General features: G+C 45.6%; 1 protein-coding gene across 1 annotated transcript in view; it reads left to right on the top strand.

Annotated features, from left to right (window-relative positions):
- Nucleotides 1–19,384, top strand: part of UBASH3B (ubiquitin associated and SH3 domain containing B) — a 648,856-nt gene extending 629,472 nt beyond the window's left edge. The window contains exons 13-14 of the mRNA XM_085647271.1: nt 14,512–14,621; nt 18,365–19,384. Of these exons, the coding sequence (XP_085503397.1) occupies nt 14,512–14,621; nt 18,365–18,502 (248 nt within the window). The 3' untranslated portion in view covers nt 18,503–19,384. The remainder of the gene's footprint in view (nt 1–14,511; nt 14,622–18,364) is intronic.
- The last annotated feature ends 602 nt before the right edge of the window (nt 19,385–19,986 follow it).

Genomic DNA, 19,986 nt, shown 5'->3' with positions numbered 1-19,986 from the left:
CTTCCGTTGGAGGTAGGGTGACACTTAGGAAGCTTTAAAATAACATGGGCAGCAGCATTCTGCAGTGATTGAATTATACTGATCTGATGCTTGTCAATGCCCAGAAACATCGCATTACAGTAATCTAGTCTGGACATGAAAAGGGCAGCCATTACCGTCTTCTGGAGTGCCCGGGGAATGAAAGGGAAGATTTTTGGCAGGGTCTTGAGCAGGAAAAAACAGGCTGAGGTTATGCTGTTAACGTGAGCTGACATGTTCAGTTTGTTATCAAAAATCACACCACAGATCGCTCCATTTTGGTGGTCCATTCCCAAATTCAGTAACTTCTGTTTTCTCCATATTAATCTTTAGAAATCTCTGGCTCATCCAATCCATGATGTCCTTCAGACAAGCATGGAATCTTACCGCTGTTAGCTCCGGTCTGGCGGATAAAGATATAACCAATTGCGAATCATCCGTATAAGACACGAAGGTAAAACCATGTTTCCTCACTACACCGGCCAACGGCCTTACATAAACATTAAACAGGGTAGGGGACAAAGCTGAGCCTTGTGGGACGCCGCAGGGCACGTTGAAATTGTCCCATTGTAGACCCTCCCAGTTCAGAGTTTGCTTTCCGTCGTCCAAAAATGAGGAGAGGAGGGCTAAAGCCCGCTCACTAATCCCTATCTCCTTTGGTCGGCGCACCAACACCGTATGGTTGACGGTGTCGAATGCGGCCGACAAATCAAGGAGAACAAGGATTGCCCTCTCTCTCCCATCAACTGCAGCCCGAATTCCCTCAGCTGCAGCGATTAGGGCAGACTCAGTAGAGTGTTTTGGACGAAAGCCATGTTGGGACGGATCAAGCAGGCTATTGCTGTCCAAATACTCAGTTAATGTTATATTCATGTATCTTTTGATGACCTTGGCTACTAATGGCAGACCCGAGATTGGCCGTTAGTTTTTGAATTCAGTGGGCTCCAGCGTTGCTTTCTTAAGAATCGGGATAACACTGGCAGTTTTCCAGGCGATAGGATAAATCCCCGATGCCAGGACTTGGTTAATCAAGGAGGTAAGAGTATGACTAATCCTCTCCGCCGCCAGATGCATGACCGGCGGGGGGTAGGGGTCAAAGGCTGAGCCCAATTTGGTGGATTTTAAAATGTCTATTACAACCACATCAGATAAGGAACCAAAACTCGTTAAGCTACATCGCACATTCTCCTCGTCCCGGGGGAGCTGCTGAGTGCCTGATACAAAGTGTGGAGTTGATGAGTTGGCCAGGTCATCATATATTGTCTGCACCTTATTATGAAGGAAAATTGCCAGCTGATTACAAAAATCCTGATCAGGGTTGAACAAGCTGCCCTGCTGGGGTTTGGCCAGAAAGGACACAGATTTAAAAGTTCTTTAGCAGAGTTCCCCGCATCCTGGATTTTCAGAGTGAAGTATGCTCTCTTAGCTGTCAGAATGGCCTCTTTATATTTATTCAAGGCTGCATTATAGACGTCTTTACTGACCCTACTATAATCCACTCTCCAGAAACGCTCGTACCTTCTGCATTCAACTTTTAATCGTTTAAGCTCCGGGCCATACCACGGTGCACCCGAGGGGTGCCTGTTGAGTGTGGCAGTATGCACAGGAGCAACACAGTTGACCGCTCCCTGGATCCATTCATTAAACTGAGCTGCTGCCACCTCGTTGTTTTTATCTAGAGTCGGAGGGAAATGATCAAGAGCGGCCGTTAGGCTGATGCTAGTTATCCTATTCCATCGCCGAAACGTAAACTTGGTGGGTTTGTGAGGCGTACCCATCCCAATTAACCTAGCCCTGACCTAAAAAAATACTGCTTTGTGGTCGGTCCAGGGAAGTGCATCTGCCCCACAGAAAGAGATATCAGGATGGGTGGAAAACAATCCATCTAAAATATGGCCTCCTTTATGTGTGGGTTCAGATGCTAACTGATGCAGGCCATAGGCTGCCATAAAATCTGAGAGTCTGGTCGTATCCGTGTTAGTGCCCAGCTCCAAGTGGTAGTTAAAATCACCAAGTATTTAATACAATTCTGAGTCCTTACAGAATTCCATATAGGACAGAAGAGCCTGTGGGAAGGTGGCTCTAGGGCCCGGTGGCCGATAGGCCAGCAGGTCTTGGAATACAGTGACATCTTTTAGCCTAATGCAAAATTGCATTGCTTCGGCATGAAGGTCCGCCACTGCCCTTACCTGGACCTTCAGGGCTTCCTTATAAATGATGGCTATGCCGCCGCCTCTACTGTCTTTTCTGTCTTGGTTCAGTAGTGCGTAACCTGATGGCAGAGCCACGTTCCAATCCGGAACTGAGGATGCGTCCGTCCAGGTCTCGGTTAAGAAAACCATGTCGGGGTTGTGTGTGCTTAAGAACATTTCAAGTTCCTGTTTGTGTTTCACAACCGAATGCCCATAAACCCATTTACTGAAGCAAGCTCCGGTCTTATGGCCGGAACTTGTTCTTCACCAGTGCGGGGGATGATAGGCGTCTGAAGACCCTCTTCGTTACCGATTTCGGTATAGCCGTTACAGCCTGATTTTGTCTCTATTCTTTCACTAATAAGACATCTGATTTCTTCTGGCTTAGTTCAAGATAATGTTTGACCAAAGGCTCCATAAGCTTTTTGTTCTGAATAGCTGAACGATGTTCAGTCAGGCGGGTAGGAAAGGGGCGGGCGGTTTCACAAACAAAATCTAACTCACACAGTCATAGGAGAAGGTAGATGACGTCCTTTGTTTTACAATTGGTAAATGTTTTAAGATTCCCTGTGTACTTGTTAAAGACCAGGGTCACAGGTCTCAATTGTGGAATAACAAGCCTTACATTAAGCGCATTTGTAGCTCCCTTCTATGGGGCGGCTTCCATCTATCGTTTTCAGTGTGAAGGCACTTTTCCCCTCAATGTGGTCATTAAGGTTTTTGTTTTGCCAATGTGCAAACATGGGCCTACGAATGTGTTGATTTTTTTCATTGAGAACTGAATGATGTGTGACACACACTAAATTAGGTTCACTAGGATGATGTTGATTCTATAAAGTACAGTGCCTATCATAGTATCAAGCTCTCTTGTATGCCTCTCAAACTAATCTTCTAGGGTACCCTCCGGCGACAAATATTTGCTTCATGACGAACGCTCTTTTATCGTAGTCCCACAAATTGGTGCAGTTTCTATGGAGTTGTAGAAACTTCCCAAATGGGATACTTTGTTTTTGTGATCACAGATGTAAACTGCTAAAGTGTAGTGGAGTGTTTCTTGCAGTTGGTTTAACGTGAAGATCAACTTCAAGTTGATGATTGTTATGTCTGATAAGTATATCCAGAAATTGCACCTGATTTTGACTAATATGGGCTGTGAATTTCATATTGTCATCACAGAGGTTTATCCAACTAAGGAACTCCTCTAGCTCATCCGAGCTCCCAGTCCATATGAAGAAAATGTCATCTATGTACTGAGACCAATGAATGGTGCCACTTCATTGTGGATAAATGTGCGCTGAAATGTAGTCATGTAGATATTCGCTACTGTGGGGGCACAAGAGGCCTCCATGCTCATGCCCTTAATTAGTTTATATAATTGCCTATTAAATTCAAAAGTATTTTTCTCTATGATGATACGTGAACTGTCAAGAATTAAGGTTCTAAAACATTCTACATGGTATTCATCCATGAACCAACTCACTTGCATCAATTGTGTCTTTTTGGGGATTATTACTATACAGGGCTTCAATATCCAAAGTAAATAATTTCTCTCTGTTAGCATTAAAATTGAGGCCTTGAACTGTATTGATATCTCTAGTGGGAAAATACACCATTGCGCGGGCTTCTCCTATCTATTTGGCCTTTATGGATTTGACCTCGGCTTTCGACCTTGTTAATAGGTCAAAGCTCTGGTCTATCCTTCTGACCTATGGATTGGATGAGCCCCTGGTGCATTTCTTGGCACACCTGTACAAAGATCTTAAAGCTCGGTTGAGGATTGACTGTGGGGGTGAGGTTACTAAAGCCATCGACGTGGGCAGGGGGGTCAGACAGGGTTGTGTTCTGGCTCCCCTTCTTTTTATTATCTACATTAATGGACTGAATAAACTCTAAAATCTTTGACCCAAGATGTCCCAAAAATCAATGGAAAACCACTCCCCGTACTACTTCACGCGGATGATGCGGTCCTTATGGGCCGCACTCCGAACTCCTTACATATGCTAGTGCCGGGCTTTATCAACCATATGGATAGCTTGGACCTACGCACTAATTTAAAAAAATCTTTTGTAATGTCATGTGGTCCAAAGAAACGTCAACTTAATTCCATATCTGTGGGTAACCAGAGGCTGATGAGCACTAGCACCTTCCCTTATCTTGGGGTAGTCTTTGCTGCTAACGTCTTCTGGAGTGAGCATATGGCTCACGCCAGGAGCAAGTTCTCAAAGGCCTCCAACTCGATTCTTAGCCTCCCACGTCCGAAGAGAACAGGTGCCATCTTAGCCATTTTAAAAATGTTAAGTCTCAATGTGTGCCAACAGCTACGTATGGCGCTGAGGTTTGGGGCTTCGCCAATAGCACCTACATCCAACAGGAAGAGAACAGATTTTGCAGGAAGTTATTAGGCGTCCCAATCTCCAAACCCCAATATACCTGCCATAAGGAACTTAGCCTATATTTTATCGAAGATTTTATTAGGGCCTGCCCTGCTCTTTTCTTGTTATCGGTGTGGAAAAACGTGGCCACATCCCTAACAAGAGAGATCATCAGCGACTGCATAGGATGTTCGAAAGGAAAAGACATACCATGGCTGTCGGGGTGTATCATAGCCTTTGCAGTATTAATAAGGGAAGAGTCTATTTAGATCCTAGCACAGCAATGGCTGCGAATAAATGTGAGCTTAGGAGTGCGCTCTATTCGTTATATAGAACAGAAAGGTTCGAAAAGGAATCTAAAAAATCCCTTGTTCATAGCTACATGGCCACTGGAAATTCTGCATACCTGCTGGCCATTTATATTACCTTGCCAATGAGCCACTGGGAGAGGAGCCTTTTGTTTCGTCTTAGGGCTGGTACTATTAAATTTGCATCTGATAGAGACATCTAGCCACAGATTCCTTAACTTAGAATATCCCCAGGCGTCATACTGGATCCGGAAAAACTCTTGCAGCAGCACCTCTGCGCCCTGACGTCGTCCACGTACGTGAGGTCAGCGAGGTCATATAAGTCCCTCCTGGCACGTTGACGTCAGTTTCCTTCTTTTCCGTGTGCAACGCAGATCCGGAGTCAGCGGTTCTTCTGGCCTGTTTTCATGCCTCCTTGTCGACGCTTCGCATCAGGAACAGTGTGCGATGCCTTTGGGCTTTAAAACTTGTAATTCCTGTTCACGACAGATGTCCGCGACGGACCCGCATCTTATTTGTATGTGGTGCCTGGGCGAGCACCATGACTCCACGGACTGCGAAGCCTGCCAACACCTGAAGCCGAAGTCTCAGTGGGAGTGGCGTATGAAGCTTCTCTCGGCACGGCTGTCTCGGTCGGAGTCATCTCGTCGCCCGGCTTCTTCAATGGCAGGTCCCTCTCCTGTCTGGTTCTGCCGTCGTTCAGCCTCTGGGGTCCGGGCCCGTCGTTCGCCACTTGGTAAGTCGAGGCGCTTGTCGCCGAGGTCTTCGACCTCCCATTCTTCTGTTGTCAGGGGCACTGGTTCCCTGAACATTCTGGACATGCGCTCCCGACAGTCGCCCGCCCTCTATCCACCCTTTCCGGGTGTGGGGGCGACTCAGGCCCAAATGGAGGCATATGCCGCAGCTCTGCAGGCCTCCCTTGGGCCCTCTCCCATTCCTGGGGCATCCTCAGGGCCTCCGCTTCTTGTGGGATCTCCGACGTACTCGCCGGCGGGTTCACCCTCGGCGCCAGTTGAGCCTTTGCCCGCCAGGTGCTGTTAGGGCGTGGCCCGGTTGGGTCCCCCTCTACGGTCCATGTGGAGTCGTTAGGGCGCGGCCCACCTGGGTCCCCCTCTACAACCCATGGCGCTTCTGCCACACCGCATAGCCCCACTTGACTCCCTGTGGTGCTGCAGGTGGTTGCCGGTGCTCATAGCCCTGCCTTTAGCACACCCCTGGCTCCCGGGCAGGGGGTCGCATGTCCTGAGCTGGGGTCGGCGCCGTACCGGCACCGGAGGCTCACCTCCTCGGCTCCGCTTCTTTCTCCGGAGTTGGAGCCTGTCATGGATGAGGTGGCCTCGAGCACACCCCGGGCTCCCGGGCGGGCGGTCGCCTGTCCGGAGCCAGGGTCGGCGCCGTACAGGCACCGGAGGCTCACCTCCTCGGCTCCGCCTCCGCTTCTTTCTCCGGAGTCGGAGCCTGTCATGGATAAGGTGGAGTCGGCGCCGAAAGCTTGCCTCGTTGGACAAGTCTACGCCGGATGCAGCCGAGTCGGCGACTGACGAGGCAAGGTCGGCGCCGACGTGCGTCGTTTCAGCGCTGTGTCGACACCGAATATGGACTCTTCTCCAGAGGCCTCTGGAGAGAGTTCGGTGCCACCCTCTCACCCAGCATCACCGGAGGTGTTGCCAGTGCAATCCCTTGGAATTTGTAGAGCCTCCTCAGGAGCTTCCAGATCCGGCAGGCTCTTCGCCTCCCCAGGAGCCAAGTCAGGATCCTCATTCTTCAATAGGGCTCCCTTCCGTGGGGCATTGGTCTCACCCTCAGTGTCTTGGGAGGGTCAGCTTACAACCCTCCCCCACTGATGAGTTGTTGTCCCCTCCGCGGAGGGCTACCGAGGCTGGTGCGGCTTTTTTGAGAGTGGTCTCCTTAGCCTCCCGCATTTTGAACATGCAACCCCCTTCTGCCCCCTTGTCTGTGGACCCCTTGCTTGAGGTCCTTCACCGGGGGTCAGGGAATGTGAAGCAGCTTCTGCCCTTTGAGGCTTCCCTTTATGATACCCTTTTGGGTTACCTGGGTCCGGCCTGCTTCAGGTGACCCGGTGGCTCGTTCAATTTTGCACCGCCACCGTCTAGCTCCGCATGACCCTGTTTGTCTTTTAGTGCATCCTGATGTGCAGGGGTTTGTGTTGCTGACTGCCTTTCCTTCACGGCCCCCTCTAACGCTTCCTCCCTCTCGGGAGTCTAGATGGATTGAATCATGGGCTAGGAACATCTTTGCTTCCACTAGTGCGGCCCTACGGTCCTTAAATACAGAGTGTGTTTTGGCTCGGGCTACCTCTGCCCTGTGGGACTCTGCAGTGTTTGCTTTCTGCCACCTCTGAAGGTGCTCGGGTTGATCTCCTTCACCTCCTCCGGGATGGCCGCGACCCTGCCGAATTCACAATCCGCTCAGCCTTGTATACTGCGGATTCTTTGGGCCGAGCTATGGCAGGCTCTGTTGCATTAAGGCGTCACGCTTGGTTGCGAGATAGTGTCTCACCTGAAAATATCCAGGAGCGACTGTTTGACTTACCCTTTGATGGGGTTTTGCTGTTTGATGCTCATGCTGAGTCGGCGGTTTACCGACTCCTTGCGGGCTTTCGTCCTCCCACTTAGGTCTTCTAAGGCCTATCTTCCGTGGTGGTACTTTTTCCTTTCGCATCCCTTAGATGCTCTCTGTCTTTAACATGGACGGTGAACCCAACGTTCTCTTTTCTGTGGTCAAGGGTGATTACCCTTTTATTGGCATCCCTTGGGTGTGTTTTCCTGTGAACTGCCTGTTGGCCTGCTATGCCCGCGTTCCACGGGTTGCTGTGTGTGGTCCTCTGACTGTGGTATTGAGCCGGGGCTCAGCTCAGTAATGTCATACCGCTCGGAACTCAGGTTCACGGGTTCAGCTCGTTACTGCGCTCTTTTACCTTGGCTTCTTGCCCTAAGAGGTGTTCCCCGTTGTTTGGGGTATGCATACTCCATATGGGGTACTTGTATGCTATTATATAGCTCTGCTTATTTCACCAGGACCTGGAGAGCCTGTGTCTCCATGCGTGGTCTGGTGGTCCGATTGTCGGGTATTCTCTGTTTTTTCCTGGGGCCATCTGCTTACGTCATGGTCATCCACCTCTTTGGGAGGTTTCATCATCTCCTCTTCTACAACGGCTCCTGCCTGCCCTTACTGTGCTAGGTATGATCCGGTATAGGCATGTTCTGGCTCCTGGCTAGCTCTGTCTCAACATGATTAGATGTTTATACATTCTGTATACTTGCCGGTTGCCTTGGTGTTCCTCTTCCTATGTCGCCACCTCTTTCGAGGCTGCACGGCCTGGACCAATATCTCCATGTGTGGGGGAGCTTTTCTATGTTGTAGCAAGTTACCAATAGGTTCCTCCTTGCTTCTGCTTGCTAGGGTAATTTCCCAATTTCACATATGCTCCCTTTTTTGGTGTTCGACGCTGTACGTGTCTTTTCTGGAGTGTTGATCTCGGATTCAGAGACTCTTCCCACCATTCGTAAATTTGGCGTTTTTTGGCTACTTCCTTCGGATATGCCCTTTTCCACGTTTTCACGTACTATTGTTACAGCTGCACCTGCGTGACAGCTCTATTGCGGGTTGTTTCTCACTTTGGCTTCATATTGCCCGGTCGGGTCCTCTCATGCTTCTTGTGTAAGCCACTTTAAGGTCTCTCTGGCGGTTTGCCTACTGCATATTTCTTCCTGCTTTGGCGGGTTTGGAATTGATGCTAATTGCCTCTACTTACCCTTTTTGGGGATTGTGTGTGCACTTGACATGTTTCCTGCCCCGCTGGCTATTCCCAACGCATGGCTCAGGTTCTAGCTCTTGCCCTGGGCTCGTGACACCGGCTCCTTCGACTTCCTTCTTAGGTTAGCCTGTTAGGCTGGTTCCATCTCTTCAAGTTCATTTCGAGCTCTGGTCGGGGCACTCATCGGGTGCCATTAAGCCGAAAGTGGTTCTTCTTCCTTTCACTCTCTCTTTCTTGCTCTGGTATGGGGCTCCTGCCGTTCAACCTGTCATTTTTTATACGGGTATGGTGTGGCGCCATTCTGGCGTTTTTGGGATATCTTCTGTCCTATTATTTCTGCTCTTCCGAGCTGCTGGGTTGTGGTCTGGCAGTTCCGCCACAGCTTTCCCCCACCCCCCCTTATCCGTCACTCTGTTGCTGGATTGGATGCTTGCCGCTTTCTGTTGTTCTCTCGCAGACCCGCCCCCTTTTTTGTGGTATGGCTGTGGTATCTATTAGAAGTTAAGGAATCTGCAGCTAGATGTCTCTATCAGATGTACGAGTTACTTACCTTCTGTAATGATGTATCTGGTAGAGACATTGTCTAGCCGCAGATTCCTTAATGCCCACCCAACCTCCCCGTTCTGCGAGGACCTTGCCAAGTGGGGCTCTCCCTGTTACAGTGGGCATTGTTTTTTTTCTTTCATGGGTGCTCACATTGTTGCGTCGCTTTGAGATTTGCCATAATACGGCTGACTCCCTCTCAGGGTTTTCTGTTACCATAATACAGTTGACTCCCTCTCAAGGGTTTCTGATCTGTAAAATGATGCCTTTTCGATTGACCTTCACCAGAGGATTCCTCTTCATTTTCTTATGTTCTCCTGCTGCCTTTCTGCCTTCTCTATTGGCTCAGGGTTCTGGTCTCCTCTACGGTAGTCTTCTTTAGGGATCTGTTCACCTCTGTTTCAGACCTCTATTACTAAAGGGGCAGTGCCAGACTTTTCCTACCTGCGGTGGACTGTTGTTCTCTCTGTGCTCCGTTCTTGCTGGACGGCACAGTTCTACATGGTACTGACAGTCGATTTTTGTCTGATGTTCTGCATGGTAATAACAGTCTACTTCTGTCTGTTGATATATTCTTCCCTTGTTGCACTGGGAAGGGTCTTCGCTTAGCTTGCGAGGTTCTTTCTCACAGCTTTTTCACCTATGTGTAGATAGTGTCTAGTTCTGTCTTTTAAGATTGGTGTCTTGCACCATACTGCTTATTTATTCACTGATTTTCATCCATCGCACACTGTTCCCATACTTTCACAGTTTTTTTGTTGGTGGCTTCGCGTTGTGTCGCGGAAAAGTTTCTCAGAAGACAACTGACGTCAGCGCGCCGGGAGGGACTTATATGACCTCGCTGACGTCACGTACGTGGACGACATCAGGGCGGAGTCATGTGGCGCCATCCCCCGGCGCGCAGAGGTGCTGCTGCAAGAGTTTTTCCGGATCCAGTCTGATGCCTGGGGATATTCTAAGTTAATGAATCTGCGGCTAGACAACGTGTCTACCAGATCCATCATTGTCAAAGGTAAGTAACTCATACATTATGCTTTCCCCTTGGTTACCATTCTGACCTTGATTGCATTCCTTGCCAGTGTGACGGCCTGAGTGGCCAATCTACTCTTTACTAATTGTTTTTTAGTAGATACTATCTAAAGAAAATCAAGTGGCTCTTAACCCCGTATTTTAAAAAGCACATGCCCATTACCTTGGAAAACGTTTATTTGAAATTACTCACTCTGGACGATGAAGAGTTGGTCTTTCGCACAGGCACTTTTTTGAGAATTGCAGTTGGAGCTTGTCAAATGATGTCTAATCCTTGAGCCCTTATATAATTAATGATATTTTTATGAACCCAAAAATTATACTTTTTATTAATGACATTTTTACGAACCCAAAGACTATTGTATATTGCATGCTGCTATGATTTTAGTATGACTCTCTAAACTTGCACATTTTTTACTTGTTTGTTGTTGTGTCTTTGTGGTTTTATGGATACGACGTTATCCGAATAAAGTGTCTTTGAACCTTGAACCTTTGATATCTCTAGTTTTGATATCGCTAGTGTCCTGTATGAAAGATGTGACCTTTGGAACAAAAGGTCAAAGTATGGAGTCCACATATTTAGAGAACAGCTCTGTGATTGAACCTGTTGTAGTCACTATGGGGCGATAAGGAGGATCAGAATTGTTTTGATGTATCTTGGAATACCATAGATACTGGCCATTGTAGGGTGACTGATATTTAAATATTGGTATTCCTTCACACAAATTGCTTCATTTTCAAGAGCTATTATGGTCAAGCACTCAATCCTTTTTTGGAATCTATCTGTGGGATCAATTGGGACTGCCCTGTAGTGTTCCAGATTGTTAAGTAGATCGTTCATTTTAGTCACAAAGAGGCTGGTGCCCATAATAACAATACCTCGCCCTTTGTCGCAATTTTTAATGGTCATGGTATTATTGTCTTTTAGCTTTTTCAAGGCTGAAAGTTCCTGATGGTCTGGATTGAGGGCCGGACGAGGTATAAACCGGGTTGCTCTTTTAAGGCATTTGTTTAACACATTTTTAGGTCGAGCCTATGGCAGCGCGGACGCGCTGCTTAGGAAATCGACTTCTTAGAATCACTTCAGCTTCAGGAGTAGCTTGTGCATGTGGTGCTCACACGCCATTGGCCTTTGCGTCTGGCTTCAGCACACAATTGGCCAAAGGCATGTGGATGTCCCAGCTTTTAGGAAAATTTTCATCCCCAGAGCGTTTTGCTCTCGGGAGCCAGCAGCGGCGCACAGGCTGACGTGTTTTGTTTCACCTTTCACTTTCGCGGCCGCGGCTTTCATTGTGGTCCCATTTATTACTTCCTGGTTTGGCTTTCTCTGGGCTGAGCTCTCGCGCTTCCCCGAGCCTTATTGAATCTTGCCTCGCACTGTCTGTGTATTTTTAAGGTGCTATGGCATGGGGAAGAATTCTTTTTGGGTTAGGCGCGGAGTCGCTTTGTATTTCGCGTGTGGGCATTTTTTTTCCCCTTGTTTCCTTGTAGATTAGTTATGGTAATTGTGTAAGTTAGTGCTTACTGAGATCTGATATATTTACTGTATTGTTTTGAAGGGCGATATCTATTATTATTGTGTTTAATGGCAGTCATTAACACCAAGATATTTAACGCTTAGTTACAAAGCGCTCCCTGCTGTGTTCTGCTCTTAACATGCAGGTCAGAAGTTTGAATCTCAGCAGGGCCGATGCAGCCTTTCATCTTTCAATGAGAATCAAGAATTTGACATTGGTAATAGTGTGTCCTGTTGTTTTATGTACTGAATAGTAAGAGCTAAACCCGTGATAACAAATGGCGCATACAAACACACATTTGTCGAGTTCCAAGATGTATTCACACAGAGGTTATAGATTAAGCCATATGTAGACGTTTCAAGAGACTGACGCGAGGATCTGAATCACAAACACCCTGTGGGTCCTTCAAATTGGCCAAAAACATATGTCCACTCTTCCCTCGTTATTTAAAAACAACTCACACCATTCAGCAGAGATGTTCACAATTTAAGGCAGAATGACAGCCCCTATGGCTGCTAGCCGGGTGGCCTCTAACAGCCACCACATGTGCGCCAAGAGTCGCCAGCATAGCCGCCTTCGGCTCCCAGGGATAAGCAGCCCTGCACATAGCAAGCATCAGCCCCTAAGGACAGACACAGCCTACACCGAGCATCTCAGCACACCGACCAACAGCTGCTGGTAGTGCGTGTTCCCTACAACCAACACCGGAGAGCAGCACACGCCAGATGATCTGCTGCTCCCTACAGCTAACACCCGGAGAGCCGCACACGCCAGATGATCTGCTGCTCCCTACAGCTAACACCTGGAGAGCCACAGAAGCCAGATCCGTCTCAGCTCTTCTCCAGTAGCAATGCAAAGTCTTGCTGCACTCCAGGTGAAATTGCATCCGGAAAGCTTCATACATGCTGATAACAAGCATTGGCATATCCAATAGGTCTCGCCTTTGGGACCCTGTAAGTAAAAAAAAAAACTGAAGTGTATGACTTCATGTTTACATTTACTGCATCCTAAATATGAAGTAACTGTAAACATGAAGTCTTACACTTCAGTGTTTTTTTTTTTACTTACAAGGTCCCAAAGGCGAGACCTATTGGCTATGCCAATGCTTGTTAAATATTACTTCTTCAGGACCCACCTGGTCAAAGGTGGGAGTGAAGATGGAAGGAGGGCAAAGGCCTGATCTATTTAGTGGACCCGAATCAAATGAATTATTAGCAATAAAGAACTTGCGGAACCGAAAGTCACCACTCACCACGAGTTGGGATCACCCAAATTTCATCAGTGGTCTAGAGACATATAAAGAAGGCCTTTTGTTGTAGTATGGCGCACAGATGGATAGCACTAATAATGTATTGACTCCAGTTGTCAACTTCACGAAACATATCTACTCATCAGGTCAGTCCATGTTTTATGTATTGTATATTGTAGAGACTTTCTAAGCAAGACCGCCATACCACATCTCTTTGGTTAAGAAGGGGGTGTAAAGAAAGTTGGGCCATTGTTATTCACAATACTGCAACTTATCACTTTATCGACCCAGTCCCTTCTTAGTTTGTCTGGTTAAGTATGTGAGAGGTGCATCTCCTGAAGTAGGGCCATAGCTGGTGACTTAGTGGCTAAGTGGTTAAGTGTCTTTTTCTGCTTAATGTATTGTGTCAAGCCATTAACACTGAGGGAGATTAAGTAAAGATTTTTGAGTCATGGTTGCCCTGTCATGGTGTTTGCAGCTCAGGTGCGGTTTTTAGATCCAAGGATTGGGGTGGCAACAGTCTCCAGAAGGCAGAGACTCTGTGCCAGAAGAAAAGGGTGGGGAGAGCAGCAAACAAAAAGCAACAAACATTTATAGGGAAATCCTTCACAGCAAAGAGTCCAGAAAATAGTACTTTCACAGAATGGGTGGATCTCTGTGGAAAAAACATTCATGGCAATGAGATCATTGCTTAGAAAATTGGGGATTCGATATATGCTGCAAGAACCATCCCCAATGTTACTTACTATCAAAGGCACTGATAGGGAGTTTGCAGATCTGGCAGAGCTCAAACAGTTGCTGGACATGCTAGAGGCCTCAGACATGGATACCTCCTCTCCAAACAGTGTACCCAACATTACACAACAACCGGAAGTAAGGACCAGCTCACCGATAACAGATGACCTCACCTGGAACTCATACTCTGAATGTCAGAGACTAGAATCAGTGCTGAAGCACTGGGAAGATAAAAACATGAAAGATCCACAAACAAGGGCTAGGAGAGGCAGAGACAATTTGTGATTAGCACCGAAACCCTGACGTTGGTCCAGCAAACCTGGCTAAAGAAGAATGAGAAGGGACTTATATGGTGATAGTGCTGGGTAAGACCTGTCCAGTTTATTACCTGAATCACAGGATGAGTGGCATTGAGCTCCTTTTTGTGAGGGGGGAGGTCGGATGCTCTCTTCTCCTCTTTCTTTTTACCCTGTTCGCCTGGATTTTAACAAAGACTTCTCATAACCCTTTGTCTCATACGTATAATCTGCTGCTCTCTACTTGTATGAACACTTCCTTCCCCTCCCCCCTCCCCAGCCAGACATTCAAGGCTGCGGGCGCTGGGCTGCGGGCGTTAAGGGGAGATAACTCACCAGTATAAATAAGTTTGTTAACAGTTTAATATACACCTTTTGAATTCTTTGGAAGTGCATTACGTTCTATATTGTTTTGTTTTGTCTTGTTTCTCCTTTATCCTCTGTTACTTAGAAGCCATTCTGATTTCATTCCAGGATATAACATTCTGATTGTGGCTCACGCATCCTCACTGGAAGCCTGCACTCGCCAGCTACAGGGACTTTCACCACAGAATGCCAAGGACTTTGTGCAAGTTGTCCGGAAGGTAAGTTTTTAGAAATTTTTAGAAATAAGTCACCAGGCTTTTAGAGAAGACTGCATAGATCGAAACTGTAAATTACTTTATGCACTTTAAAGCTTTTTTCAGACATTACATAGTTTTAGAACACAAGAAAATGGCGTAAAAGTCTCTGAGGTCCTCAATCTTTGAGATAAGCATACAAATTTGTTTCTACTTGGTATCCTGCTTTTTTATTTTTTGGTGTGAAATCACTATTTTACACCTGGGCCTGTTCATCATCTTCCTATTGATTCTCCTATCAATGAATGGATGAAAGGAGTTTTACAGAGTGGCCTGCTTTCCAGTAAAGTTTCCTAGTGCAGAAAGAGCCACATTAATTCATCCCATGAAAAGGATGCACAGAGATTGTAGATTTTATTTCAAAAGCTTTTTTTAACTTTTTGCCTGAGAGCTTGATGGCATTGTGTGGTCCCTGGAGTTTTAGATAATGGCAACATTTAGCAGTCCATGCATCAATACTGTGATATTTTTACCCTTCAAAGAAGTATTGAAGTTTCTCTGATCCCAGGGCCAAAAAAGTTTGAGTTTTGATTGGTTGAATTGAAATTGGATCACGTCGATTTTATTTGCTTGGTAGGCTATGCAAAGGCCCTGATTTCAATTTGCCAATAATAACTTTTTGGGTGAAAACAACCTTTTCCTCCGAAAACGGGGTTGCAAGTTAGGTACTAATAGAACCCAGCATGGGTGTTTGGCATCTGTTTTTGCATGTGGGAAATCAAGGTCACAACTTGTGCAAACTGCCATTTTGTTCTCCTCGTAATGAGATAAAATGTGAGCAATGAGCATGCAGCTTGGAATCGTATGCAAAATGCATACCCATTAATTAATTACCCTATCCCACTCAAACAGTACCATCATCATCAAGGTAACTTTATTCGGTTTCAGAGAAAAAACCCCATAAAAGTACATAAAACCAACTATACATTTTCTAGTTACCATAGCCCAATTACATACCCTATCCCATTCAAACAGTAATTAAGAAGGTGCCCAGTATGGACACATATTGTAATTAAGGCCATAGTCTTTGAATGATTACCATTTCCTGATGGGAGGAAGTCTAGTTTACCAGATGATAAGTCAATTGGTGCTCTGACCGAAATCCTCAAGAATCATTCCGCATCTTACTGCATCATCTGACTGCTCTGGTTGGTCTAGTTGTAGGTGGTCTTGACAGACTGCTCTACTACGACACATTTTAATATATCTTCTCTCACTGGTATTTCGATGCTTTAGTCACAAAAATTAACACCTGCAATCACGAGGTCCTGATGTGCTTTCTGAGTTTTAACTGTCATGTGGCGTTTGTATTTGCTTTTGCTTTTCGAGATGAAACTAGTGATTAACCCACACGGTCTAATGTCAGGTGTTAACAGGTATAAGATTTTCAATAGATGCAGGGAAATTTCAGGTTCCAACATCTTACAGTTTTGTCAATATAAACACTTCTGTCCTGTTATTTAACTTTGGGCAAGGAGTTTTGTTACTTAGACTAGCCTCCATTTTGTTTAGTACCCACTCCCTCGAAAAAGGAACCAACTTTTTTTTAAAGGGCAGGAAATGCAGCCTGCGCATCTACCACTTTTACTTAACACCCCCTCAACTCATATTTTGAGGAGTGATATTATTAAAATGTCTTTTATCATGGGCTTCCATATATTTTATTTCAATCCACTTTTATGCAACAGACCTCGGCGACTCTTTAGAGGCCCGAGCTGAGATTCTTTCAAATAATAGTTGGAAGGGTTTTCCAGGTTTCGATTATTACTGCTGGAGTTCCATTGAGGCTAGTGGTGCTTGTCTGGTGATACAATATATTTTAGCAGGCTGCTTTCAATGCCTCAATCAGACCTTATAATAACATAAACAATCAATGGACTGTGAAGGGTAAGAACAATAAACTGGTGTGTTATTCTAGGTAAGCGTGTTTTTACACACTTGTTTTCTGACTTTAAGGCTTTAGGATCACCAAGGGTACAACAGTTCAGGATAGGGCAAAGACATATTGATTGGCCAATTTAAAGAGTGAAAAGTTAAGGAACTGATTTTGAGAAACAGCTCATAGTAACTAAATCATCTGCATTGGCCTAAGTTTTTTTAGGCTGTAGATTTTTTTAATAAAATCTAAACATTCTGAAACTTAAGTTAGATTTTTACTGTGTGAGCTTGTAAAGTTGAGGATATATCTTTGTTCAACTAAGTCTCAAAGTTCAACTCGCTGGAAAGTAATATTGTTTTTAAAAAAAGAGCAATTAGATGTAGCTTATTAAGTATTATTGCTTCCAATAATGGCTGTTCATTTCCCTCCAGGGCTGGACTGGTTGTAGCAGGCATCGGAATTTGCCCAGGAGGCTGGAAGGGTGGGGGCCGGTTTTGGAGCAGTGGGGGCTGGTTTTGGAGCGATGCTGCAATATCGGTCCCCAGTAACAAAACCAGCAGTGCTTGAGTCCTGTTTTGTTAAGCAGCAGTGCTTCACGCTTGGGTGGGACCCGTCTGACAAGATTGCCAGGGCTGCTTTGGGTTCCCAGTCCAGCCCTGTTACCCTCCCATCATTTGAGGCCCCATGTTGCAGGCGAGGGCAATTGGGCTTTTACCACTCCTCTCCCAAACCCCCCAGCAGTGAATACAGCTCACTATTGTCTAGGGGACAGGAGGCACTTGTGTAGCTTCAGCTGTTTTAAACAAGCTGGTTTCTATGTGGCACTGTGCTGGCCCCTCTCTGACCCTCACTTAAGGGGAATGAAAGCTCTTACAGCAAATGGAGGTCTTAGAGCTTACCCATTGCTCATCATTGGTTGGCTTTATTGTTATTCTCATATGCTTGTTTCATATTCCTTAGCGTTCGTGGGCTTTCCATCCTCATCTTGTGTTTGGCCCTCCTCTGGAGCATGAACGTATTATTGTGTCCTTAAACGGCTTACTTTTGCAGGCCCTACTTTCTTCTTGTTTTCCAGCTGTATCCCTAGTGTGCTTCTTTTTCCCTCTCAGAGCTGATCTCTGCCACCAGTGTGCTTCTCTTCTGCCCTCTTTGTAATACACGTACCTTTGTGTGATCCCCCAGCCCTTATTGCTTTCTCACCTGGGTTCTTCTGCCCCCTCCTAGCTCCAAATGCTATCTCTCTTTCGCCTGGTTGATTTTCTCACCCACCCTTCACTCTCCATGTTGCTCTCCCTCTGCCCCCTTTGTGTCCCTCCACCATCATGTTGCTTCCCATCACCTACACCCTCCGTGTTGCTTCCACACCCCCATATTGCTTCAGGTCCCTCCGCCCCTCCCTGTATTGCTTCTGTAGCCCTGTCCATATTGTCCCACCATCCACTTTGTGCCTGTTTGCTTTGCATCACCCCATCTATGTTGCTTCCCCATCATTTCTTTCCAATCAAAAGCTTTTTTACTTTCTTTTTGCTTTTGCCAATCCAAGTTTAAGCGACAAATAAAAAGAAATAAAGGGAGCTGCGTCATTTTGTAAGCGTGTGCATCTACAAAGTGATATAATAGTCTTTTAAACGTAATTTAGCCGTGCTGCGCGCCTCGAGACGCAGTATAGCGTAGCTAAAAACCGTGGACAAATCCAACAGGTCCCATAGGGCGAAACATATTGGCTTTACAAATGGTTGTTTTTCTACTAGCTGTGGAAGCATATGTTCATATGAAATGGAAAACGTTTGTTTGACACTTATTGTGGTTCGTTGTGTTTTGCCCACAGATTCCGTATTTGGGATTTTGTGCCTGCGAAGAGCTCAGAGACACTGGAACATGGCAACTGACTGACCCACCCATTTTACCCATGACCCACGGTCCGACCGGAGGCTTTAACTGGAGAGAGACTTTACTACAGGAGTAGATGAAGCTAACTCTTGCCTTTAGAAATCTAAAACACGCCCCTTGGAACATGTCAGTAAAAACATTTAATGCACATTATGGTTCCTGATATTCTAGCATATCATTTTTAAAGCAAATTGAAGCCAAACATTCTATTAAGTTACGTGAAAACCTAAGACTTTTTTTTTATTTGCCTTTACAAATATTTAAATAAGCTTATGTACAGGTCAGGCTTAAAGCATTGGTCTAGCATATAATGTTTTAAAAATCAAATGTATGGGATTGCTGTTTTATGTGAATACTCTGCTGTGGGTGTCATTTAGCAGGCACTTTTCACTCTTCTGTGGCATGTAGCGGGCTGGCAGAAGCCACATTATGCCAGCCATGGAAGCAACATTTGAAATTGTGTTTTGTTGGAATTAAGTTATTAATGATGAGATTTGGGATGAAATGCCTTGATGGACCATGGTAAGAGGCCAGTAAACCCACCCGCTGCACATCAGAGGATGAAAGGATTCTTATGTAGAGTTGTATGTGTTAATAAGGAGTAAGCTAAACGTTTCAGAAGTCCTATCTGCATGGTTAAATATCATAAAAATGACATGATAGAGCAAACATGGTAGTGCAGTTCTACACTAGGACTGTCTACAGCTGGCTTCTCCAACGAGTAGCTTGTGAGATACTGGTAACTCTCCAGCTACCTGTGAGTAACTCTCCAGCGTACTAAAGTATAAGCTTTTACCAGGTTGAAATATTAAATGCATACCATAATTTTAAAGAGTGTATCTGAGATGAAAATGTGTATATTTTCAGAACTCATAAGCTGATGTTTTGAGAAAAGTGATAGACTTTGTTAAATATAAAAGATAATATTTGTGTGATAAATCATGCAGCATCTGGGAGACTTATGACTCATATTATTACCTTAGTGCCAGTGGTATTACAGCTGACTGTTGTGAATTACCCATGTAGAGGCATTCCAAATTGATAAAGCCTTTTTGACATTGCTGGTGGCAACCAACTATGTCTCTGGCAGAGGTGATCACTGCTGGTAATCTTGTATAGGATGGTTGCTAATGCACTCTTGTCTGAAATGCTCACTATTACTGGTCTACCGGATGAATTAATGAATGACCTGTCCAAGGAATTTCAGTCTGTTATGCAACAGCCTAGAATTTGTTGTTCAGCCTCAATCCTTCATACTCTTGCAGCTCAGTGCTTACTTTGTAAAAAATATTATGAGACGGTGCATACGTTTTATTTAAGAAGTCACTGCTCACTTCTACTATGAGCACAGCCCACTTCTACCATTGGTGCTACCCAGTGTTGAATTTGTAAAATAATCAGTGCAAGGTCCCACATTTCGTCTTTGGTGATAGCTACTGAAGCTGGCCACTTCCATCGCAAATCAAGAACTGTGCAGTACCAGCTAAAGCATTAATCACTGCCATGGATTGTAACCGAGTCCATAATGAATGCCGATAACTCATGGACCCTCATCATCAG

This window comes from Triturus cristatus, chromosome 3_2 (genome assembly GCF_964204655.1).
Source record: "Triturus cristatus chromosome 3_2, aTriCri1.1, whole genome shotgun sequence".
Lineage (NCBI taxonomy): Eukaryota > Metazoa > Chordata > Amphibia > Caudata > Salamandridae > Triturus > Triturus cristatus.
The sequence above is the reverse complement of the archived record's forward strand: the minus strand, read 5'-3'. Positions and strand labels throughout refer to the sequence as shown.